At 38.0% G+C, this 26,591-nt stretch overlaps 3 protein-coding genes across 10 annotated transcripts in view; 1 reads left to right on the forward strand and 2 right to left on the reverse strand.

The window, feature by feature from the left end:
• Positions 1–14,321, reverse strand: LOC113586083 (potassium/sodium hyperpolarization-activated cyclic nucleotide-gated channel 2-like). Of its 2 annotated transcripts, XM_027023943.2 has the most exons (11): positions 14,104–14,321; positions 13,697–13,889; positions 12,634–12,741; positions 12,224–12,364; positions 11,281–11,442; positions 10,689–10,782; positions 10,404–10,531; positions 9,990–10,136; positions 9,569–9,800; positions 3,483–3,653; positions 1–669 (listed from the first exon to the last, which is right to left on the reverse strand). In XM_027023943.2, exons 1-11 carry the CDS (start codon positions 14,226–14,228, stop codon positions 572–574), a joined length of 1,599 nt encoding a protein of 532 aa, XP_026879744.2. In that variant the 5' UTR covers positions 14,229–14,321; the 3' UTR covers positions 1–571. The 2 variants fall into 2 exon arrangements, with proteins under 2 accessions (XP_026879744.2, XP_026879746.1); XM_027023945.2 differs by lacking the exons at positions 1–669; positions 3,483–3,653 and adding an exon at positions 8,494–9,023.
• Positions 14,242–26,591, reverse strand: part of thtpa (thiamine triphosphatase) — a 20,221-nt gene continuing 7,871 nt past the window's right edge. Inside the window, exons 1-5 of one of the 3 annotated variants that reach the window (XM_027023949.2) lie at positions 18,158–18,421; positions 17,980–18,055; positions 16,509–17,024; positions 15,780–15,856; positions 14,242–14,330 (exon numbers count right to left, since the gene is read on the reverse strand). In XM_027023949.2, coding sequence (XP_026879750.1) covers positions 14,328–14,330; positions 15,780–15,856; positions 16,509–17,024; positions 17,980–18,049 — 666 coding nt within the window. In that variant the 5' untranslated portion in view covers positions 18,050–18,055; positions 18,158–18,421 and the 3' untranslated portion in view covers positions 14,242–14,327. Of the gene's footprint in view, positions 14,331–14,383; positions 15,857–16,508; positions 17,025–17,979; positions 18,056–18,157; positions 18,422–26,591 lie in introns of those variants that run through there. The other 2 variants (XM_027023950.2, XM_027023948.2) reach the window with 2 other exon arrangements.
• The window catches only part of zfhx2 (zinc finger homeobox 2), a 14,642-nt gene continuing 7,100 nt past the window's right edge, over positions 19,050–26,591 (forward strand). For 2 of the 5 annotated variants that reach the window (XM_027023938.2, XM_027023939.2), the window contains exons 1-3: positions 19,050–19,127; positions 25,478–25,636; positions 26,496–26,556. In XM_027023938.2, the coding sequence (XP_026879739.2) occupies positions 19,122–19,127; positions 25,478–25,636; positions 26,496–26,556 (226 nt within the window). In that variant the 5' untranslated portion in view covers positions 19,050–19,121. Of the gene's footprint in view, positions 19,128–25,477; positions 25,637–25,957; positions 26,062–26,495; positions 26,557–26,591 lie in introns of those variants that run through there. The other 3 variants (XM_027023941.2, XM_027023940.2, XM_027023942.2) reach the window with 3 other exon arrangements.

The raw sequence follows: 26,591 nt of genomic DNA on the forward strand, positions 1-26,591 counted from the left end.
TCAATCTCAGTAACATGTTAAATAAACAGCGGTTGGACCATTAACTAGCTATGTAGTCGTTTATTTGGATCCAAATTTCAATGTGAATTAATAAATAAATTAAACTTACTTATATGCTTACTTACTTAAACTTACTTACATTTTACTCCTATGTGAATTAGCAGTTCACTACTTCAGGGTAACAAGTAACATAAAGTGTTTATAAATGTATTTATTGTAATTATATTAATACTCATGTATCATTTAACTAGTTTGGATATCCTCAAAGTTCAGGGTGAACACTGAACATAGACCACAAGTTGTACTAACACAATGAGCAGCAGTAAAAACAAAAAGTCAATACATGGGCTATGTATGTGGCTGATACTGGATGACAATAATCACAGAATACGAATAACTGTACATGTATAATGGTAAAAAAAAAAAAAAAGTCCAATACACAGACTTCACACAATAGTGTGATGGGTGTTATACAAGGAGATTGTTTTGCTGGTCTGGTTTTGTCTGATAAACACAGGAGGCCCATGACTAGTAGAGAAATACCCTCCTAATCCACCCATCTAGAGAAACCTCAAGGCTGTGGCTGGACTTTGGAGACCCTGTATACAATTCTGCGAAGCTTAGGAGGTTTTGATTCAGCCTCAGTTTCATGTGTGGATTTTGCAGAATCTGAAGAAAAACCACAAGACAATAATTTACGTCACAAAGCTATCATATATACAGTCTTTTAATTTATACATTTGATTATATATACATTTCAATTTGAAAACCCGTTTCCTTTTCTATTTAACTGTTTATTGGAAGATGTGTGTTTGTGTCCTGTAATGGATTAGTGTCATCTGTTCCTGCCTTGTGTCCTATGCTGCTAGGTTAGGCTCTGGCCCCCTCGTGACCATAAATTGGATTAAGCAGGTCGATTATTGTTTGATTATTTTTATTGCATTATTAAATTAATTAACAAATATTTATTTGAAAGGCTGTATAATCATTTACATTTACGTAATCCACTGAAAAAATCTTCTTTTTCATACATTTGAGTTATCAAGAATGATTGGAAGTTTACATTTTAACATACATTTTATTATTCTCAATTGGATGATGGAGGGATGAAAAAAGGGTAGAGGGCCACTGGTACAAAATGCCATTTGAAGCTTGGGATCAGTTGATGAGTCTTTTTTCAGGTTTGTTGGCTATATCATAAAAATTAATGGAGTTTAAAAATCAGTTGCTACCTAAGTGAGAACAGAGCTATGAATGAAAAGATGTACTATATCAATATATATCAAAATATTCCTATTGGATGATGGAGGGATTAAGAAAGGAATTCTAAAGACTATGTGTAAGAAAAGTAACACATGTGTAGTCACATTAGGGCACTTTGGGCATTTGGAAAGTTAGCAAAGTTTGATGATTCTATTTTAAAAACAGTTGACATAATAGTGTTCTAATTTTTTAAAGGAAAGAATAATAACAGAACAGCAGACTAATAAAAGACCAGCAAGTTGGCTTTGACAAGCCATTTTAAATATAACTTTTTAAACAGAATTCTAAGTCTTTTTTGGTATCAAGAATCAGAATTAGAGCTCCAAAATGATAGTGTTGTCTTGAGTCTACCAATCTCGTACAAAGCCTGGTGGTGTATATACCAATTTATATGAGCATCTTTGAATTGACCTCTTCTCAGTATGTATCTTCTTTATCTTTCAATTCAGAAGGATGACCATAATTGACTTTGTTCAAAATAAGAATGGCAGCCCCTCTTCTTTGACCAGGTCTGAGAAATGCTGAAAAGACTCATTCTGTTCACTTCATGTCTGTGTGCTCCACTTCAGTAAAGTATGCAGGAAGGCTGTGTGACCTTTTTATTGTCTATGTTTAGTCTGAATTTTACTTCTTTTATGAAGTTTACACTGTTAATCTGTGTCTTCATTTTCTTTGTTTTGTTTAACAAAACTTGGCTATTCCTTGTCATCATTTATGTACCTTATGTTCAACAACATTCTGCCACACCTTTTAAAGACAGCAAAGTAGAATAGGTGCTCCACAAAGAATTAGACAAATAAATGCTAATTAACAAAACGAGCAAACAGAACCGAGTCTTTGATTTCCAACACAGTGAGCATTACATAGTAGCCGATGAAAGAGCACAACTGGAAATGCCATGGGGTAACCCTGTTCCTCTTCTACTCAGCAGAGGGCCCATGTAATTGACATGGTCATGCGCATATTATTCATGATAATACAGAAACTTGCACCTAAAGTCTCTTAGGTATTCTGGGAAGCGTACATTAGACAACAAACCAGAGTAATGTGCAGTATGGACATTGATTATCCAGTCACAAACATCAATCACTGCTTTAACCTATCCACTGCAGATCATATCACTCTTCTTTAGGCTGTAGGCATCTGAATACTCGTTTTGGATTGGGTTTTTTTGGTTTTTTTGCAGTTTGCAGTTGAAAGCCTCATAGGTGCTTTTTGGGGGCAGATCCTTTGCCAGGACAGATGTAAAATCTGCTTTATCAGGGTAGTAGGGGGTTTAGTGACACCTATCAACAATTTTCTTTCTCCAATTCTTTAACCTGTAAACCTGTAAACCTTTGTGCTTTTTTGTAACAGATATGTAGCCTGGATTGAAACTGTAACTGAAATGTAATATCATTCAGATCCTGTTTAGCTTTGTGAACCTACCTGTGTCACTAGAGAACCATCAGGTCAGTAGTTGTGGTTGACTGTGATTTTATTGCCTTGCCCTCAAGGCCTTTTTATACCCAGATTGATAGCAGCCTTTTTTGTTTTGTATATCAGGAAATTTGCAACAATGGATCCTGGTTTGGCTCTATCAGAAGGTTTAGTGAATTTGAAGCTCACAGAAAGGATCAAAGTCTGGGGTCAACTTCAAAAGTAATCTTAAAAACACTCTAGCTTTAGAATATCCTCAACATCTTCTGTGTTTTAAATACTGGTTTCTGCTTCTTCAATTTTTTGTTAGACATCCTTAGTTATTTTGTTGGATTTATTAATTTAATCTTTAATCTCACAGTTGTAGATGGTTGTCCTAACAACTACTTAATATTTCATTAAGTATTTTCTCAAAGCTAAATTTTACCTAGCACTTGTTAGCTGATTTACATTTATGTTATTTAGCCTACACTTTAATCCACTCATTTACAAATATGACTGAATATATCTTTAGCATTAAGCACCTTGCTCAGGGACCCAACAATGGTAATCTGGTGGGGGTGGGGCTTGAACTGGCAACCTTCTAATCCCAATTCAATGACCTTAACCACTGAGCTACTACTACCAAATGCTGATCACCTTGTATCTGTTGCAGTTCCTTCCATGTTATCATTTAAAAAAATCATAAATTATACAAATTCATGAGCTTGGGGCTTAATATAAGTGCAAGAGCGTGTGTATGATGCAGCCATCAGATTGCACCCATAACCAAAACCATTCCTCAAGGCCTAGTTTCAGACCTGAAACCTTGTCCCTTCTCTCCTGTGAGACTGTTTGAAGGTGAGCTTTCATCTCAGGGAAGTGGCTCAGAACTGCATTGTAGCTGTCCACCGAGAGGGAGTACAGTCTACACAGAGTCAGAGCCATGACATCAGCCATACGTTTCCTCTTATTGGTCATCAAGCAGAGCTCTGTGGAAAGCACAATAGGGGAACATTTTATTTGAAACTTTTTTATTTATGCAAACAGATTTCTTCCATTTATTAAAATAGTTTATTAAAGCCAGTTAATGAAGGGGGTTATTAATCCATGTTCTCCTCATCTATCAAATAACTACAGAGAATTGATGAAGTGGGGAACACTCTGCCTGCTTCACTGACAATGCATCTGACCCACTTCCAAAAAAAAACTGTACTGAAGACATCATGATCACGGAGACCAAACAAAAAGAACATGTGCAAAACTTAATATATAGAAATATTTAAGAATTGCTTAATAGTAGCATGTCTACTGAGCAATGTAATTAGTAAAACCAGACACAGCAGCTGCCACTGCATCTCGGAATGACTGATTAGTTATTAAAAGGGACCTATTATCGTTTTCTGTATTTCCCATTGCTTTAAGTGTGTTATATAGCTTTTTGAGCATGTAGATGGCCTGCAAAGTTACAAAGCCCAAAATACATGCCGGAGTGAGGGGAAATGTCCTTTGTATTCTCTGCTAAAGGTAGTGAGGTAATAAAAAGAGTGTTAACAGGGAAAAGAGGCCTAACAGTGCATTAGCCATATTAATAACATAAAACATAAGGAGTATAGTGATTCTTTGTCCTTTCAGAATGATTTGCGTACAGGGCAGAGGCCTCTGCAGGCTTCAGCAAAGGATCCTGGGTTGGCTTTGGTGGACCTCAGGGTAAGATATATGACCTCTCCACCAAGCTCAGGACCGTATTAAAAAAAATCTTCTTTAGGACAAGGTTAAAAGAAGTCTTCTTGTGGAATGTGGTGGTAACAAGCTCCAACGGTAACGGGCGTCTTGTGGTATGTGGTGGTAACTGTTGTGGATATCAGTTTGCATATGTTGACTAATGTATGGTTTGGATGTAATGGTGGTGAATGCAAACACTAGTATGTAAAAAGGTGGGGTGAATACATAATCACGTCTGACAAATGTATAAAAATGTGGGTTCTTTGTTTGATTCTTAGACATCCTCCGGAGGGCGCCTCAATAATGCTTGATAATGTTAACCTGCAATAAATGACAGGACCAGCTATTCTCTTCTACTAATTCTGTCTGCATCTTCATTTTATATTTGAATATTTAACTTTAAGACTAGCTGACTGGGGCATTTAGGAACAACAGTAGAACCAGAAAGAAGTCAGTGGTTGAAATGGAATTTTCCCAGTTCCCTCCAGTGTTTCAATTCTTTTACTGTCTGCCAGGCACTTTACAGAAGACTTCAAAAACTGTGTGCAGTTCAATGCTCGATTTTTGCATCTTTTACTCGTCGAGGACAGGGCAGTTCCAACTTTGTGTGGATTCACAGGTTCACAACCTGTAAGTATACATTGTTATTTGAGGACCTTTGGTAAGTAGCTACTGTGACTTTTCAGGTGTACAGTAGAATTGTTGGCTGCAGCAAAGACATAGACAGTGCTCAGCTGTAGGCTTCTCAACTAACAAGGCTAACTTAACAACTAATCTTATTGAGTTATAATGGTTTTGCTAATCAGTTGCAGTCCCATTTTACCTAACATTGTATATAAATATGGTGATGGTTTGATGGTATGGTGGAGGAGGATTTAGGATTTCAAGCTGTAATGTTATTACAATCCACTTGGCTAGCCAGTTAGCTTCTGCTAAATTTCTAATGCCCCTGGTATTTTTCCACATGTATCATACAGAGTTCTTTCCACATGCAGACAACTGCATGTCCATTCCCGAGATTGCAAACAGCTTGCAAACCCCTGGCCACTAATGATTTCTAACATTTAAAACACATCAGTGTTTATAGCTTCTCAGGAGAGAAGTCTGTCTGCAGACCAATCAGAACAGAGTGGGCAAGCAGACCAATCAGAGCAGACGGGGCTCATCAGTAGGGGGACATAGGAGTTCTAAAAGCATTTCAGACAGAGGGTGAAGAGGTGTACAGTATGACAAAAATAATGTGTTTTTGGAACAGATTGTAAATCTATTCAAGTAGACCCCAAAAATAAAATTATCAACATTGAAAATGAATATGACTGGTCCCCTTTTACTGGATACGGCCTATTTTAAGTGCTATGTAATGAAAGTTAGAACTGCTCACATGTCTTGAAATGACATCTGGAAACGTGCAAAGTCAAAAATTTAGCTGCTCTCTACAAATCCATCCATCCATCAAAAAAACAAAAAACAAAAACAAAAACAAAACAACTCACTGAAAACATGTTCAGTAAAAACAAATTAAACCAGCATTTCATTTTCAGTTTGCATTAATGCATCTGTTCTCAATGCTATTGTTTACTGGGACAAAAAGCAAATTCTGGGGAAATAATACTATATAATTCCACTGATTATTTCAAGCAGGGCATTTTGGTGTGGCAAATGTCACATTTGTGCCACATGCAGTGCACCTTGTTCAAGCAGTAAGAAAAAAATAAAGATGGTGAAGACAAAGCTATTATGACGGCTAGTCATATATCCGCTAGTTCCTTATATCATTGGAGCGTGTTCAATTTGCTGGTGCGTCTTCTCCCATACCCTCTCGCTCTGTTGCATCCATTCATCCACAGTGGGGACATCCGTCATGATCAAGGTCCACAGGCCCATTGGGGGCTGGTAGCCTAGGAAACACTCAAAAGGCGTTATGCCAGTGGAAGAACTCATGAGCGAGTTTTGGGCGATTTATGCCCAAGGAAGGAACGTGGACCAGTCTGAGGGATTGTGCAAACAAAAACAGTACAGGAACTTGCTTAGTTCTTGATTAGTCCTTTCACATTGACTGTTGGAATGTGGGTGATAATCGGACGTAAGACTAATGGCAACTCCTATGTGTTCGAAAAAGGCTGACCACACATGGGACGTGAATTGAGGTCCCCGGTCCGACAAGATGTCTTCTGGGATGCCGAATATACCGAACACCTGGTTGAACAGGGCCTCTGCAGTCTGAAGAGCTGTGGGTAATCCAGGGAAGGCAATGAATCGTACGTCATGGGAGAACCGGTCAACTACCATAAGTAAAATAGTATTACTGGCATTTGTATTACTGCCATTTGAGCAGGGTAGGTCAGTGATGAAACCAATGGCTATATGGGACCAGGGTCTTTCAGGTATGGGGAATGAGTTTATCTCCAGGTAGAGTCTTAGGGGGTTTGCTTTTCTTGCATACAGAACAGGAAGAAACGTACCTGTGTACATTGCTTGTGATTGTCTCCCACCAAGATTTGCTAGCCAGGAGTTGTCGAGTGCGAGTCTCTACCGGGATGTCCCGTAGCAAGTGAAGAATGAGCCCAGGTTAACAGGCGATCCCAACATGATGCCAGTACGTAATGTCTCCCTGCAGGACAATCTTTTGGGATGACGGTACTTTGTGTGGCTTGTTCAATTTCCTCCTTCTGTTCCTGGCCAGTAATTTCCTGGTACTCTTGAGGAACAGAAAAGGTGTGGTTGTCAGCAGGGTTTTCTATAGAGGTGGAATATGAGTTCACTGTAGGTAATGTTAGACATTTCTTCTGACATCAAGACGACCAGTGAGTGATCTCCCTTTGTGACCATGATATGCTTGGGTTGTGTTGTTCCAACCAGGTTAGACCCAGAATGATTGGGAAGGATGAGGCTTCCATAACCAGAAAAGAGATGAGTTCTGAGTGAAGTGCGCTGGTGGTGAATCTGACTGATGTGAAGGAACCAGACCCTATTGAAGACCCATCTACAGTGGCTAGGCAAAGAGTTTTTGGTAAGGGCTCTATGGGGATGTCTAAATCCTTTACCAGGTGGTCGTGTATGAAATTGCCCTCTGCTCCGGAGTCAATCAGGGCTGTAATCAGAGAGGACGGAGTGTGAGCCCTAACATAGACAGGTACCGTAAATGACTTCACTACCATCTTTTGGGTCTAATTAGACCTGTTGAGTCTAATACGACACTCCCTGATAACCTGTCCTGAAGACCCACAGTACAGGCATAGTCCCTCCTGGAAATGACGTCTCCTCTCCTCCTTGGTCAGGCGAGTGGAATCACATTGCATGGGCTCCACTGCATTCTCTTGTCTGGGATCTACTCTTGTTACAGGAGTGGTATAAGTTAAGCAGGTACTGTTGGCTCTATGCGGTCTTCATTCCAACAGAAAATGGTCAAGACGGATGGCTAGGGCTATAAGCTGATTGAGGTTGAGCTTGTCATCCTGACAAGCCAATTCATGCAGTACCTCTGTGTTCAGACCGTTCTGGAAAGTGACATGCAGGGCCACATCGTTCCACCCACTACCGGCAGCAATGTTACAGAACTCACGGGCATAGTCCGACACAGAATGGTTGCCTTGGTGGAGTTTGGTAAGCATTTCTCTGCATGCTCTTACCTCATGTGGCCGATCGAAAATGGCTTTAAATTGAGCGATAAAGTCCTCGTAAGAAACCGCCTGTATGTTCTCCCAGACAGCAGTAGCCCAATCTAGTGCTTTTTCCGTTAGATGAGAGGTAAGGATTGCAATCTTTGCTTGGTTAGAACAAGGAGGGATGCTACTGAAATACAGGGTGCATTGTAACAAAAAACCCTGACACTTTTCTGGAGAGCCGTCATATTTATTCGGTTTACTCACGGGGACTGCAGTTGGAGTGCCGCTGGGAGCGGCAACGAATGCTGGAGATGGGTTATGCTGGGGAGAAGTAGTCATAGTGTGTAACCGCGATGTACGTTCTCTGAGACATTGCCCGAGTTCCAACATTTGTGCCTGTTGGTCTGCTTGTTTGGCAATTGTGTCCATAGACCACGTGAATCCCTCGAGTACCTGTTGGTGTTGGCCAAGTAGCTGTCCTTGGCTGGTAATAGCCTCTTTTAATGCCTCCAAATCCGCTGTCTGCATAGTGGTGAAGTACTCTGTGACGGGGCAAGCAAAGTGAGACACTTGCTGATGTAGAGCGATGGATTTATTGTATTCCAAGTTCGTGGTGGGTGAACAAGCCAGGGTCAAAACCAGGAAAGCAAAGACACAGGTAATCCAAATCAATAAGGTAAACAGTCCGAGTCAAAAAAACAAAGAACAATCATAAACCAGGCAACCTATTCCAAAAAGGGGCAGGCAAAAATCAGAAGACAGAAAAGCAAAAAAACAAAAAAAAACAAAACCGATACACAGGAGGGAAATCAAGAAAAGCACGCCTGGTATGCACAGTATATACTAGTGGCAATACTTTGCAATACTGGGACGTTCTAGTCAGATTTAAATACAGTTGAATGTAGAGAAACAGGTGATATCAATATTCCGGTGATGAGGATCTGAAGGAATGTGTATTGGTTCAGTCTTTAGCCGGGTGACGAACAGCATGCTGGGTGTTGTAGTGTGCTTGAGGTTCGGCCAACGTGACAGCTATGGGAGAACATGATGAGCTTTCTGACTGGACTGCTTCATATGCAAATCATATCTGAATGCTCATCAACATAAATGCAAGAGCAACTCTAAACTCTAATTTTGTCATTCAGCAGTTAAATGTTAACCGCACATTGATAATTTAATATTATAACTGACCTCCTGATTAATGTAACTGTGTTAAGATTATTTGAATTTTTTTAAGTGTCTACTGAAAAACATCTGTAGTGTACCCTGGATTAAAGAACCACTGTTTTAACATAACAGAATGTTACATGCCACTCAACAGAAGGGTGTTTAAATTATTAACAAATGTTTGGATGGCTCATAATTCTTTACATTTCAGCATCTGCACAGTATTACTTCCAGGGGAAAACTCAGATTTGCAATTAGGTGCAATTGAAAGTATATGGGGTATAATCTGGACATGGGGTATAACCTTGAACACATTTTGCCACTCATCCAATGGACTTCATCAGTTCCAAATGCCTTGACCCACTAATGCTTAATAATGGAAAGCCTGGACCTGCCAGATTTGGAAGTACCTCCAAAGTAGGCTCCATCTGTGAGGGTTTGGCTGAATGCAGGAGCTCTGACCTCCACAGTGCCTCTCTCAATGAAGTACATGCAGTCCCCCAAAGCACCTTTACGGATGATCAGGTCTCCTTTCTCATACACTTCAAACTCCAGCAACTCCAGCAGGCCAGTAATAAACAGAGGCTCTGCATCTTTGAAAAATGACATGTTAAGACTTGAACAGTTGAATCTGACTGTTTCCTATGGAGATTTGGAAAGAATGCACAAAACGAATACAAATTTATATTTCACATTTTTATTCAATATTATTACATCCCAGTAATCACATGTTAATCAGCACTTAAACAATTATGTTCAGGTACTCTATCTGTAGGTATATGATAATAAATGCACCTTAAATACATTTAATTAATACATCAATCTCCATACCTGCCTGAGAGGTTCAGATAGATCCTTTAGAATGTCTTTTTCATCAAACCATTTCCCCCAGTATCTGTTTTCTAGATGGCCCATGATTTTGTTTCTTAAGGAGGTAGGGAGCCGGCTTTGTCTCATGAACTCCTTAATTTCATTACACTACAGAAAAGATTCATGAGAGCTTCAATAATGTAGAGTATATTAACACACCACAACAAATGTCTTGGATACTAGTTATACTCAGCAATTTTGGCAGGCCAGGGCATGACATTGGACAAGCACAGCCTTCAAGTGGAATAAAAGAACATAACATTCTCTTAAAAAGAATCTGTGTTCAGCTTTTGCTAAATGATGAAAAAGTACATCTCTATCTGATTTAAGCACAAGCTGATCAGTGAACCAGATTAAATTGTTATGTATTCTTACCTTGGTATCATACATGAGTTCACCCATCCTGGAGTTTGAGACTAGTGCAAATATGCGTCCGAAAATCATGGTGTATATCACTGACCCAACCATTATGCTAATAACAACCACACACAGCTCTGTCAACTCTGAAACATAAAAAGTGACAAATGCAAAGGAACTGAGTTCAGGACACTTATGGAAATCTATAAATTCCCCTTTGTATATACTGCATTCCATTCAAACCTGTTAATATATTCTAAAACTTTAAAAATTATATTAATATACTTACTACGTATTGCTTACCTTTCGGTATTTCTTTGGAGCCATAGTTCAGGGTCATCATTTGGCATAATGCTCGGAACATGCTTTTGGAATACAGATAACTCATGGGTTTATTCTGGTAAAATGAAATGCAAGATTCATTTAAAAGTGATTCTATAGACACTTTCCTGCATGTGTGCACAGGCATGCGCACACGTAGACACACTTCCATATTTGTAATTTTAGGAATACTCTTTAAAATACTGCATCCATGGTTAAATTATTGCCACTTATAAGACAGGGGTATCTAATAAAGTGACCAGTGAGTGTAACTATAAGACAGGTGGCTCTAAGTCATTCTAATAAATTGAGTGTATACTCCAAGGAAACAGGAAATCATGGGATATTTCTTAAGAACTTGTCAATACTCTTGTCAATCAAAAAAGAAAGATAATGGGAGGAATACATTTCAAGGACTGTCAATAATTGCGACTTGAGTTCTAACCTCAAATTTCTTTTGAATATTTTTAAAAACAATTTTATTTAAGGTTAGCTTTCAAATTTTAAGCATAAGTTAATGCTAAAGAACAATCACCTTTTTCTTATACATACACCATTACAACATATTACTCACCACAAGTCCCTCCAGTATGACCCAGCTATGTTTAGGAAAGTCCATGGCTACAACAACCATAAACTGAATACAGGCATTCCAGTGGCACAGCAAAATGATAATCGCAATCATGTTCATGAATTTGAAGAATGTGGCAATTCCCCCTACATTCCAGCCATTGACCTGACATTAATAAACATTTGCTTACACACACACAATTCTGGGATCTTGTCAGAATTTTCTAAGTATGTAATTTCTATCTATGTCAGGGGTGACCTAAACAGGAATCAATAGCTCTCCCCACCACCATTACTAGAAGAGGATGTCCACATGTTATTTTAGAAATAGAAATTGCATTAGGCCCATTGTTAATGAAATAAAAAAGTTCCTTTTATATGCCACTATCCCTTAAAACTACATCAAAAACTCATCACCATCTTCCTGAAAGTGGGCATTATTAGCAGACTTTTATTTTGATGAGAGAAAAACAAGAAATAGAAATTGAATGCACACAGATATACATCTCAAAAAAAGTTTTCAGGCAAGTATGTATGTATAATTTAGAGACAAGCTGTGTGAAATCAGTAATCTAAATGACTTTTGAACTAAGTATTAAATTTTTTACTATAGAACTATTTGAAACAAAAAAAACAAAACAGTGGTTTAAACTTAAGCATCAGACTATTCATACAATTAAAGAGTACCATAATAATTATTATCCTAATGTTATTAAGTAATTTATTCATTTATTATTACAGGTGGCCTGAAAAACGTAATTCCATAGGCCTATGTTTTGTCCATCTTGCACCCAGTACACCCAATATTCAGTATTATTCAATTGTGGACAGAACAGAGATACAAGCATTTCAAAATCTCTAGTGTTCAGATTTACTTGCAAATTTAATAAAGAGTGCATTTAATTGTACAACTGCAAGCCTAACTCACTACCTAAAACTATACTTACCTCTTCCCACTGGCGGACATATTGCAGAAGTTTTGAAATTCTTAATAATCTTAACAAACTGAACAACCTGATCAGTTTAATCAAACGTGTCATTCTGATCCCTGCAAGTCCCTGACGACTGGCACCAATGGCACCAAACTCCTGAACACAAACAAAAGAAACAAAAAACAAAAGAAAAATAATCAAGAACAACTTGAAATAATTTCTTCCCATAAGATATAAATTGACTAAACCAAGGGCTTCTTTGCATTGCCAGAACAATGTCAGGCTCTGGTAACTTGTATTATACTACCCTTAGCCAAAGTAGATAGGACTAATTTGCAATCTGAACATTCATTATGTCTACTGCAAAATCTAAACTACTAATACTACTACTACAATAACAATAGTAATAAGAAGAATGTGCTCACCATAGCAATGAGAAGACAGTAATCTACTGGTGCAACAGCCAGTAAGTCTAGAAAGAACCATGTTTTTAAGTATTGATTCTTTATTTTCTTCGGGTCTAGAATTATCACCTTGTGAAAGAAAATAATCAGACAGTCATAGGATCAGCAGTACTTGCATTAATTAAATGAAGGTATCAAGTACCTCATGTAACTTAAAGAAGGTATCAAGTATGAAGGTACTAAGTTGCGAAACCTAATCGAAAAGTTTCAAGTAAGGATTTATTCTAGGTATATGTGCACATAGCCACATCTGCTTTCTTATCATTACCTACAATTATAATTTCTTTCCCATAAGCCACAATAAAGCATGTTTTTATAATCTTCAGTCCTCAGCCATCAGGAGTGTGAAAGTGTGTGAAATAATTCAGAGACAAGTATAAACAAGTGGCATACAGGTTTAGTTGCAAAAAGTAAAACCCAGTCCTAGTCATCCAGCTGACTTTACTATTTAATTCTATGTGCTGGCTTAGTTAATTAGCAAATCCAGGCACTTGAAATATTTTATACTTATATATACATATAACTTGTACTGCTTAACTATCTACCTGCAAAAATGTTAGCCTGTTTGTGTAGTTTTGTAATTTTCTTCATTGCTATGCTAGTTTTAATTGGTCACAACATTAGGAGTGACAACCAAGTGGAGGAGACCACAAACAGAAACTACATGACACTAAGTATACTTAAAGTGTCCTTTTGTTGTATTATCCACCACTGAAGCCAAGATACTATGTGTCTTGAAATCATATATGTTATAGAAATAACATTTGTTGCAAATCTTTACCACATATAAGAAACAAGCATCACTGAACCCTTTGTCTGATAGCCTTGACTTTCACAAGCTGCAGCTTGGAGGTAAGAGACAGTAAATCTTATATGCACCGAGTTTCAAACGACATCGTATAAAGGCTCATATCTGGGTACACATATGCCCAAATTTACCGTAAAGCACTGCAAACGTCAAATCCCATGCAATCCCATGAGTGTAAAGTATTAAAGTTTTAGTAGCAATTAAGTAAAACGATACCTCAGAATCTTTACTTGCCAGGCCAATGCGAAAGTTAAGACAGAGATCTGTGACAAACAGGAAGTCATTGACCACGGTGAATGCAATCCAGGCAGGACTATAATAAACATCCTCTGCGAAAAAGCTCACACTGAGAGGTATTACAACCATATTGACCAACGTTATTAGAAGCATGGCTATTAGCCAGTAGTTCCTGATGGAAGAGAACAAAAGAAGAGAACTATCTAGCCTTAGCGAAAACAAAATAAAGAATAGTGTTAAACTATCTAGCTACACGCACCTTATGTGTATTTTTAAAAATATCTTAGCCTAAATTAAATGATGCATAACGTTACGGATAACTAGGCATATCAAACGCTACAGAGGTTAGACAGCTAGCTACCCACAATGTAGACTTCCAACTTTACCTGAATCTGCAGTAAGGGTGAATAATCCACGTTTTTTGCTCAGACGCTCTGATCCTTTCCCTTTTTACGGCTTCGACACTTCTAAAATAAGAAAGTGTTGCCCTATTCACTGAGGGCAAAAACATGATTATCAGCCTGTCGCGTCGTTTCCCTTCTCTCTCCAACGGTCGACCTGAACGGTTCTGATGAGGACTTCTTCCAATGTTCTACATTTAGAACGGCGATCACTGGCAAAAAAAAAAGCCGCGGTACAAGCATCAGTATCGAAACTGCATTTCCCTTTTTAATGAGCAAAATTAACATTTACTTTTAAGTGCATACTTTTTTCTGTGTTCTTGTAATTTATCAAAGAAAAGAACATCTCAGAAACGTTAGGCATATCCATCACCAAACTTGTTTTTGGACAATTGTAATTGTTTTTATTTTTAATGTGGAAAATTCTTAATGAAGAAAAGTTGGTATAAAAATAATTTTTTAAAAAAATTGCTGAAAATATTATTGAATTAATTAATCAAACAATTAATTTAATAAGTTTCCAACTCAAGGACCCAAGTTTAATAAACCCTGCTCTTCTGACCGACCCCTGGTAATTACACTCATATAGCCACTTTATAAAGTACAATTTATAAAGCAGCTTTTAATAAATGTATAAGCATACGATTACAGTCTGTAGCCCCTCTGGTTGCATGTACAGTTGATCAGTAGTAGGAAAGCATACGATATATGTAGATAGAAGCTCAGTTTTTGATCTATACTGTGCGGCTAAAAGTATGTGAACATCTAACCGTCACTCTTACACAGGCATTGTGGACATCAAATCCCAAAAGCATTATTATACATTTTTATGTAGTGTTCCAATTCACCCCAAAGATGTTCAGGGCTCTGTGTAGGCCACAGGAGTTTCTAACTCATCAAGACATGTCTTTATGGACCTCGCTCTGTGCACAGGAGCAGTATCATGCTGGAACAAGAAAGAGTCTTCCCCAAACTTTTGCCACAAACATGGAAGAATATTGCCCACAATGTCAAACTTTATTGTTACCACTATGCACTTTGGTAGATATTCCCCTGGCATACACCAAACCAAACCCATATTTGTCCATCATATTGCCAGAGAGTGAAGTGTGATTTATCACTCCAAAGAATGTTTCTACAGTTCCAGATTCCGGTGGCAACATGCTATACATCCCTCCAGCCAATAGGCACTGAGTGATTATAGGCTTGGCCATGGCTCCTGATGCAGTTCTTGTGCTCACATTGCTCCCAGAGGCATTTTGAAATAGTGTAATGAGTGACACAACAGAGAATATGCGATTTTTATGTGCTATGCACTACAGCAGTCAGTGGACCTGCTCTGTGAGTTTGCATGGTGCATCACTTCATGGCTGAGCTGTTATTGTTCCTAGATGCTTCCATTTTACAACAGCACCTGACCTTGTCTTTATGACCCATTCTACTACAAATGTTTTTCTATAGGGACTGAATGTCTATGCGTTTGATATTCTACGCCTGTTAGCATGGGGGTGGAAACACCTTAACTTAATAATTACGAGACGTGTTCACATACCTTTGGAAATAAAGATTATCATTACATCACATTTAGCAGCTTGTATACATTACTACTTAATGATAAATATACACTAGTTACAATTCCTTCAGAGAACATGAGCACAGACCAGCTGAGCATAGTGGTCTGGGCGATATCTCTGAAGAAATACATGCATTTTCCCCTGAATCTTCTCACCAGCAAGACCTATGGAAATAAAGAGAAAAAAGTACAGATAAAAGTAGAAAAGAATTTTTTTTTCTTTCATTTAGTGGTCATGGCAACTAACCAGATGTGAATAATCACAGCTGTAATATTATTTATAGTTATCTCTTCTAAACTAAACTAATCTGAAATGTATGCAAACACATTGGTAAAGGAAACAGAAGTTGCCATGGACCACAATCACTCATTCCCAATCACTATTTGTGTGTATCCTGTTAATACATAGGCGTACGTGAGCTAACCGCTCCATCAGTCTCAGAGGGACTCGGGCTGAATTCAATTTGGCTCTTTATTAAATTGACATTTCTGAGTTTTTTTTATTGATTGGATATCCATAAAGTTAGATTCTAGCTAATTATTCAAATACTATTTCTGCATACATACCATATGGTGAAGTACACCTTCACTACATGTTTTCTCTCTACACATACAGTTCTCTTTCTCCCTCTCATACACACACACACACACACACACACACCCCTTAGATCCACACACACACACACACACACACACACACACACACACACACACACACACACACACACACACACACACCTTAGATCCATTGAGGCAGAGACATAATGCAATACCCATGATACTGAGGTTGAATGGCCTACACACTCCAAACACTTACCTAATTTCTCAGCTGTCATTTCAATCCTCTGCATTGCAGACTGCATGTTGCCTCCTTCTGAAACTAGAACTTCAATCTCCCCCACACAGTAGCCAAAATCAGCTTGATCCAGATCAACTCGTACTCTGCCCTCCTCTCCATCATCCAGTACATAAGAACATCGTGTGGTGGTGTATTCCGCAAAGCACTGCAGCTTTAATTCCTTCAGCCACATTTCTTCCTTGCTGTCACTGTTAAGTTGGTTCATCTGTGATGAGTCTAATATGTCTTCAACAGCTCCTGGGCAGTTTTCTATTATCCCCATAATTTCAGCTTTAATGTGAGCTAGATCCATGACCTCTCTGTAATTAGTGCACATTGCTTCTGCTCTTTGCTCTGGTTCTGTAAGTGAGGATGCAGGGCATTTTAGCTCCCAATGGCCCTCTCGCTTGCGCAGCCAGAAATCTCTCAGTGTTAAGGTGAAGTCTTCCAAGTCAAAATACTGGTCTTTGAATTGGCATTGACCAATACAAACAGCTGGAAGGAAAGAACAGCTTTAAGAAACATGATCATTTTCAGCCTGGTTACTGGATACGATGTCATAAGCACAACAGCAAAGAGTATATTAACAAAATCTGACATTGTAAAGTTACAGTTAGGGGTGTAACGAAGACTAAAGGCAGCCACCCTCCACGGGACTCAAACCCAGGGATGAGAGGAGATAAACGTGAGGTCTAACCACTAGACCCAAGTACCAGCTTGCTGACACAGCAGCCAGAGCACCCATTTAACCTTCCAAAGTGAAGGTCTCCATCACACCATTATCCCCTTCAGAAGTGACGGCCCACGCCACAATGCCTTCGCCTCCGGATAGTGCCCCTGCGCATGACACTGTCCTCGTGTCCTTCTGCACACAACTGCCCTTTCCATCAGGGCTACACCCATGCCCCTCATCAGGGGTCCTCACACTGGGCTTCACCATCCCCTCACAGCATCACAGGTGGATTCATCAACCCAGAGCACACTCCCAATGGCCTTGCTGCCATCCCTCTCCTGACACCATGCGTAACGAAGGCTGAAGGCATCCAGCCTACCCACGACTCAAACCCAGGTCTGACAGGAGGTAAACATGATCTCTGACCACTGGACCATAGAGCCAGCTCCCTGGCACAGCAGCCAGAGCACCCATTTAGATAACCTTCCTAAATGACGGTCTCCATCGCAAGGGGTCCTAGAAGAAAACTGCTAATACCACTGCATTACCAAAATGAACTAAATAATAAAGGGAGTTGATCAGGACTAAAGTCAAACAGAATATACATTTCATTTGCAACTGCATAATGCTCTTTGACACTGGCATTGGTTTTGAGCTAGGATTCAGGACATACTTTTAGTTGCTAAGTTTTAATACAGAAAACGCCAACTTTGGAATTCTAAATTAGACAATTCATGCAACTAATGCAAAACCTAACGTTTAATAACAAATACAGACCTCCAATCTTCTTCAGTTTCCCTTGGATATCTGAATCACACACAAATTTCCTCTCTACTTCCACGGGCATTTTACACTGAAAGAACAAATGAAAACAGTACCATTAAACTATGTTTTCTCTCCATTGCTACTTGATAGCCCTTGGAGTTTATTTTAATTAAGGCACTTTCTTTCCTACCTGATAAATATTACTTATGGTGTAGGTCAAATGAATGTAGGTCAGATGAATTCAACAGACGTGGTGTTGTACGCAGGTTTTTACGCTAGCTTGTTCTGATAACGACAATGTAATTACTCCGAGGTTTAAACCCGCAGTTATGCCAGATGCCTCATATATTTTTATACGTGTCCGGAAACTATTGCCCACACGTTACTGAGAACAGCCGTAGTTAAATACAGCTGGATAGGAATCCCAGCACGATACACAATTCAGGCACTTTCATTCAGGCATGTTTACGGGCACTATGGTTGCTGCGCGTCACCTCGCGTACCTAATGCGCAATGAGGTCGGATTTTTTTTTTTTCATTAATTAATTTTTTTTTGTAAAATGGAAAACTTTTTCTGTTTATTTTTCAAATAATTGTGATGATCATGTATTGCGAATATGCATAATGCAGAACGTGTTATTTACAAAACCTAAATTGTTACATGTTAGAATTAAGGTACACAGGTATTTTCTCCTGTTACTGGATAGTTTTTTTCTTGGATATGTTAAGAGTTGTCGGGTGTACTAGTCAAGGTTCATCACATCTTAGAAATGTTGCCGACCTAATTTAATTATAGACCCCAGTCAGGCATTTAGCTAATGTTTCCCCAAAATTATTAAAGCAAATTGTATATTTATAATCAACATCAAGGAAACACGGAATTAAGGATTTTTTAAAATTCAAACGCTTTAATCTCAGCCGAGTTATTCGGTAGGCTGTTACTAAATACATCCTCGTTGAATGTCAGCGGTCAGCTTTGGGGGGTGCTGTTGTGTGTTTACTAGAGGAGAGAGAAGAGCAAGAGCGAGCGAGAGAGAGAGGGAGGGAGGGAGAGAGAGAGAGTGAGTGAGAGAGAGAGAGAGAGAGAGGGAGAGAGACGGAGAAAACTTTTCAGTTTTAAAGAGCGAGAGGAAGCGTGCGCCGGAGTCCTGACCATGCAGGTAAACGCATTAAGCTAATTGCTGTAGTGTTAATTAAACGACGGCTGTGGCTAAATTAAGCAGGGAACTTGCGGTCCAGGGCGCCGTGAACTTAATCATGTCAAAAGCAAGACTAATTCTGCGGCGTGTGTAATTTTAAGCTGTGAATTTAGTTGGATTTCGGACCTTAAATTCCAAACTTTTCTGCCTTCGTCTCCCTTTCGCTCCACCATCCGTTGTGTGCACGTAGCTCTTCTCGTAGCGTTTAATCCTGTCGTTAATTATCGTGCGCCGCAATCGTTAAAAAAATATAGTTAATGTTTATCAGTATTATGTTGTTTTGCTCTAAATTATGAAATTAGACATCGAATGGCATGGCTCGGATTTGTTAAGCAATGAAGGAAGGTGGCTAGTAAACGTATTTTTCCCCCACACATCTGTTAAAGGAATCCAAATTCATTAATTAAATAGCTTAGTCGATGTAGGCCTCAATTTCCGTTGTTGAGCAGACGGCGGGCGGTGTATATCTGGATGCCCGACCAACAGGCTACAATCTGTGGGATAAGGACACTAATCAAGGCCGCGGTCGTAAATGAGTGGGATAAAGCCTATTTACAAAATTCAATTAGTGCATTTTACTTGACTTTGTTTCTCGCGTAATGACGAGCGATATGCGGGTTTGATGTACAATATGTCCGCCTGTGCTCCAATTTCTGTCTTTATTTCCAAGTTAAATTGGGTTTCATAGCTTGATACGCGATGAATAATTAGTTAGCTTAACGTTAGTAAATTTGTTTAGTTTTTAGCTGGCTAGGTGAGGTGCCACGAATGTTGGCAGATAATTTGACTCTTTTGTTAAATATCGAAACGCTAATTAAAATATCACAAATTCGACAATACTGCTTTTATCAAAGTTGGAATCGAGTAACTGATTGCAATTCATTGTACTTCAGTGGCATTTTTGTCATTTTCGGGCTAATTGGAGCCGTAGCCCAGCTTGCACTTTCTTGCGACGTTGCTAGCAGGACAAGCTAGCTGCCCTGCTAATTGATTCAACACCAACGTGAGTCTTGCTAATGAGGGCTGTTCGTTAATTAACGAAATTATTAAGAGTTATGGTCACCACAGGATCGCCAGTAAAGTTGAAATGTGTGAAGTGCGACGTAAGCAATGTTTTTGTGTGCCGTTTTAGACTTTCAGGACTAGTTCATAGTACTTTTATTTAGGAGTGCAGGACCAGGGAGACATAGCTAGCAGACTACTGCAAATGGGGACTGTTGGCATTTGGTCTTCAAAACAGTTGCATCATGCATATTTTTGTGTGTAAAAGCAAAATTCTGTACATTTTTTTTACACAGTTTATATTGAAGTTATATTTCCGTGTTTATAATTTTTTAAAATTCTGTTTAGTCGACGAATGTATGTTTGTTTATTTATTTATTTATTTTAAAGCGACATTATGCTGCAGTAAAATGATGATGAGCTGGATGTAGACCTGATGAGTTTTTAATCAAAAGGTCTTGACAAGTGGCGGCAGTATGCTGACGTGATTCTAATCATATCAATGCGTGCTGTTTGATAGACAAGCCCACGGCCTCCCCGGACTCCCGCTGTTTAGATAGGTTGACTATTCATTTAAGTGACACTGCTTTATATTTGCACACAATTATTACTGGGTTGCTGAAATAGACCCTTTATTTGTTTGTTTATCCGTAGCAATGTGGATCGATGTGAATCGGTTATCCTAGTAGTGCAGTTGTGGCGTTTTCACCTGTGGCCTGGCCTGGTATAGTCAGATCTGATTTTAATTGGAGATTCATGATAACATTGACCCAACGTTACCTGGAGGCAGATTAAAGTCACCATGTCAACATTGGTTTATTAGGTTGTTGCATTGTTATTAAGAACACAAACAACACATTAACAAATTAGTCCTTGTGGGATTTTTTTTTAATTGTAAAACTTGAGAGAAAATTTGCAAACAGGATATATTTGGTGATATGATGATAATCTTGATGCTCAATAATCTTGGTACTCATGTGAGATATTTAGGTACATGTCCTGAGAAAGTTGTTGGAGTTTACTGTATGTTTGGGAGTTGCCTACCACATCTGCCTACCATGCCTGCATAAATTTTGCCTTGCATAGGAGTCAGTTGTAACCAGAGTTTGTCCTATGTGAGAACTACCAGTCATGCTAAAATTGTCTTCAATGCTTGGCCAGCGCCCTTATCTGGTAGATGAGCATATTTTGCTCTGTAGTACAACATTTCCTCTTTTACAATAAAGGACTAGTATGTGCAGCAGTACAGGTAATTATATTTTCTACTGAATTTGTGGGCAGGTTAAAGGTGGATTTAGTAAATGCCAAATTTTATTGTATACTTATTATTTCTATGTAGTAAATGCTGTAGTGCAGGTCTACAATACAAATTATTGCATAAAATAGTTACCATGTAATAACTTGCATCAAAAACTTTTAAAAAGGTGACGCGTCTCTTACAGGCTGACCAGTTGGAAGAAACTGTCTATTATGAGCATTCTTTATATGAATGAAATTGCATGTGTGAATAAGAAAAATATAAATGATCTTTTATGCCGTGTAGCTTAACCTTATCTGGGGGAGGAAAAAGGTGTAATTTGAAGAAGTGGTGAAGCCTATGTGACAGATATGATACTTATTGTCACATTGGATACTTCTGTTCCATTTATCAATGGAGTATTAGATTATATGTATATATGCCACTGTTGTATATATCATTTGTACATATTTGACATCCTTTAATTTACCTTTTTGTCTTAATACATTTATACATGTGTTATGATGTTATATTAACTAGTAATAGTAAACAGCCCACTGAGTCCAATTAATGTTCCAATGTGCTTTATACTGCTTTGTATTAATAAGATGCAGCTATTGGACATACAGAAATGATTCCCCTCAGGTAAAGACTGCTGTGTATGACCTGAGGAATGTCACAATTTGCATCACAATTATTTATTGGCGTCTTTATTTTGAGTTGCTTTGTAGCTGGCTGGTCTTACTGAAGAAATGAATGTGAACCCTGAAAATTGATCACAAAATTCTTAGGCTGCATGATGCAATATGGGAATTGTACCACCAAGTTGTGCTGCCGTTCAAAAGTTTGCCGTCTATCAAGAACTTAAGAATTTGGCACTGAGAGAGTTTTTAGTTTTCATAAGAGTAATTAATAATCAGAACACTTCACTAATCTCTTCTGATGTTAAACAGCTAATATTTTTCAGTAGAATGTCTTTGGAGTGCTAGCCATAGTGACTATAATGCATTATGCACCTTACTAGCTGAGTAAATATCAGATGTTGGTCATGAGAGCAATAACAGTGAGTTAGGACTGTACATCTGTTACCAAAAATAAAGCAAATAACATTTGAACAGGATATATTTCATGCAACTTCCCACTAAGATAAATATCCACTGTGTTTTTCTGTTACATTTTGATGGTAACGAACAGTTCTTGATGGTAGAGTGAGACTTTCTTTTGCTCCACTTTAACTGACTGCACTGTTAAGCATTTATGTATTACAGGCATTTCACATAAGGCCATACAAATAACAGCACGTGTTGGTGTTCACCACCTTCATCCTGCTATTATGAGTACAAGATGATGTTAAAATTGTTTGTGACTTTGCTAGAATCTGGATTTTGACATGGTGAGGTAATGCATGATCTGTACTCTACACACTTCCTATTTTTGGAGATATATAATTAGTTTTTTGCTATGTTGTTTCTAAAGACATGAATGAATTGTCGTGTTTTTTTGTTTTTTTTTACTTTTGTTGTTGCACAAGAAGGATATCGAAACAAATTTAAAAGTAAGCGTTGTTCTGGAAGTGCGTGTCTGTCTTGTCCGTCCTGAAAAATTATGAGGATTCTAACTCTAGAATTCCACCATCAGTTAGAAAGAAAATGGATGCAGAATGGGTAGATAATGAAGGGTTCTAACTTCAGACGAGCTGAATAAATTAAAATCAAGGGTCACTAAAGATGTAGTTTGTTCAAAGCGTGTGTGTTTCATAAGTCTTTGCTTAATAGGAATGCTGTCACATTTAACTTGCTCTTCAAGAAGGCTGTTGTAAATAAGGTTGTTGTTGTTGTTAAAAAAACAAAAAAAAAAACCAACAAAAAAAAACAACACATTTCCACTGAGATTTAACACAATGGGCTCTGGTATATTTTGGTCATAATGTGAAATGCAATTAGTTATTTTGCTCTGTATATGTTGCATCTATAAAATAGCCACATATAAAAATATAATGGATAGTTAAATTCAAATGTACGTTTATGCGTGTATGTAGTTATTAGGTATTGATGTCAAGGCAGAAAACACTGCTTTTATGTACAGAGGAGGAATTCAGGTCATACTTCATGTCGGGTAATACATTACTATGCCATGAGAAGCCCAGCAGGCTTCTCCAACACACCGTTCACACCTGTACACATGAAACATGCAGCACTCCTCTTAGTCTAGCCCCATGAACAATTGTATTCTTTTTTTTTGGATTGTAATGTTAATTCCTTGTAATAGGGATAAAGTAGACCGACAGCCCTATATATATATATATATATATATATATATATATATAATATTTTTTTTTTTAGAAGTAGCTAAAATATCCAAAAGAAATCAAATTATTTGTATCCTTGCTGAACATGTCGAAGTAGGCTAATGTTATTTTCTTGTATGTCATGCATTAAAAAGTATGAGAATAGCATGATGAGAGTTTATGGAAATTTACGCACATAAATGGTTAACTTGTGGAGCAAAAAAAAAAAAGCGTCACAGACCATACAAAACATTCTCTCTCACCTTCAGTGGAGAAATCATGCAGTGTCATGGCACATGGTGTGTATAAGTTATAAATGTTATGTAGTTATAAATGTAATGTATATAATAAAATATAACTAAAGGTGTCCACAGTGCAGAAACATTGAAAATTCCTCCAGATTTGAGAGAAATTTCACTGTGCAGCAGTATACTGACAACTGTAGAGAGTTTCATTTGATAAAATGGCCATAGAATTCAGAATCCCCAAAGCACATGAAACATCTCAGTTTTTAGCCCTGGAAGTAATGAACGCAATAAGCAAAATAGTGGTGGGCCATAGATTTGGTGTAATTGAATTTTTTAAAAATACATCAATCTGTCCCAGCCAGTAGTTGCTTATGGTGTGACATTATCCCATATGTGTGCTAGAAATAACCAGAAGTAACTGGTGACTAATTTATTTCTGTATATTGGAAAAATAACCATTTTAAATAATTTTTGGCTCTACTCTATCATTACCTTTGGAGTGTCCCAATCAGGAATTACTGCAACTTTGAGACTAGAATGATTAGATGGAGCAATAAAAACACCTCTAGTAAACTAATCTGATAGATTAACCACCAATAACAAGACTTGCATGTCCCTGATTTAGTGTTCATTATAGTCTGTTATTGTTCTGGCCACAATAAGAAAATCTTCTTTTAGTAATCCTTTTGAGTAATTCCACCATCTGGCTGCAGAAGTATTTAAAGTGTACATGCTTTAAGATGACTGTATAAATCAGTTTCTGAAAGTTACATTTCTGTAGTTTGAAGTAGGCCAACATGCCTCTTTTACCTGATTACGGAGTTATACTGTCAGTGTACACCTCTTATTATAGTCTGTCTCCCTTTTATACATTTGTCAAAATAGTGCGGTATAAAAGTAATATTAAATGTCTCTTGGGCTCAGTATTTCATTAAAGACATTCCTTGGAAAGTTTATGCAATACAAGTATGGGTTACATTGGGTTAGACAGCAGTGTATGAGAAACGTTCTTCCTTGAGGTTGCTTGTGCAGTTGATAACATTGTAATTACTGTTCTGCTATGCAAAAAGGAACTCGGGCTGATTAAGGAATGTACATTTATTATTTGCCAATATCACTCCTGCAAAGTCTCTCACATAATGAAAATTATTTTTGATTCTCTTTTGGAATCATGTAAGCAGTGTGATATGAGACAGAGAGGTTCTCTGCTTATTGCTGTGCACAGCACATTTTCCACATTAACCTAAAGGAGGGTGAAATGCAGATTGAAGCTGCACCCGTCTGTGTCAGCAGTGGGCCGCAAATACACCCGTGTAATGAGGATAGGCTTCATGAATATCCCAATTGTCCCTGTGTAATCTAGTGATGATCACTAGTATCCATATCTTCTACACCAGTGATGAGAAACTGTAAAAATAAATAAATAAATAAATAAATGGGGGAAAAAACCTAAAACAGAACAATGTTTTGATGTGGCATTAGGATGGGAACGTACTTTGCTCTGCTTGTTTTGATGGTTGTTTCTTTGTGGTTTCAGGAGGAGCTGGGAGAGACTATGGGTGGTGACAGTGATTGGGGGTCACTGTGGTTGTGTCCCTTGTGTCAGCAAGGTCAAATAGACCGTGATGCCCTCGCTTTGCATCTGACCGAGAAACATAGTGTGCTTCCTGCTTGTCTTGATAAGCTCCTGGACATTGTGAGTGTTTGTTTATTTATTCTCATTTATATTTTTACTGTTATAAACATTAGTGGTTTATGGATATGGGTGTCTTGAGGGCCAATACCAATTTTTAGAGAACAGTGTCTGATGACCGATATAAAGCCAGTATTTTATTGTACTTCAACATGGGCCTTTTAAGAACAATTAATAACCCAACATAATGAAACGTTATAGAAATGTTTATAGCATGCAAGTTAAACAACAAACATATGACATTGTCAAGTAAGAACTAAGGAACAGGGTATAAAACACTGCCACAAATGAAATAGAACAAGCAAAATCTGTACTGTGTTTTAGAACCCACAAAACCTGAGTTGAACTACATTGGCTGAGGGAACAAGGTGGTTAGCCCAGAGCACAGTGCGTCAGCCCCTTTTTGACATATCATTCACCATGTTTAGGTGCATAAAATGGACATTACCTGAGTTAACGTATCGTAAACAAACACTTAGCTAATTATCAATTTAATAAGTAGGACCAAGTATGTCTGTCTTGTCTGTTAATAAACCTGCTGACTATAGCTTCATGTGCATATTTAATTTTTCAGCACACCTAACTGAATAAAAGAATCAATAATTTGCCTAAATTGGGTATAGAAAATTATAAGCAAATTCACATTTCTTTGTTTTTTTTTAATGATACTAACATAACACAAATCCTCTGTGTCTTCATTGGGATCAGCATTGTCTGTTATATTGGCCAATACCTAATATCCAATATATCAGCCAACCAATAATAAGTAGGACTTAATACTGTTTATTCCTGGCAGTTATTAATTCATGGTGGTATTAAACTTTTTCTTTTTTTTTTTTTTTTTTTTTTCATTCCTCATTAGGCAGCTCCAGTGCACAATTCCAGTGATGAAAACAGAGAATCCAGTGCTCAAAATGATACCAGTGAGTTTAGGTTATATTCCACAACAGGCTTTTAC

Source organism: Electrophorus electricus, chromosome 5 (assembly GCF_013358815.1).
Source record: "Electrophorus electricus isolate fEleEle1 chromosome 5, fEleEle1.pri, whole genome shotgun sequence".
Classification (NCBI taxonomy): Eukaryota; Metazoa; Chordata; class Actinopteri; order Gymnotiformes; family Gymnotidae; genus Electrophorus; species Electrophorus electricus.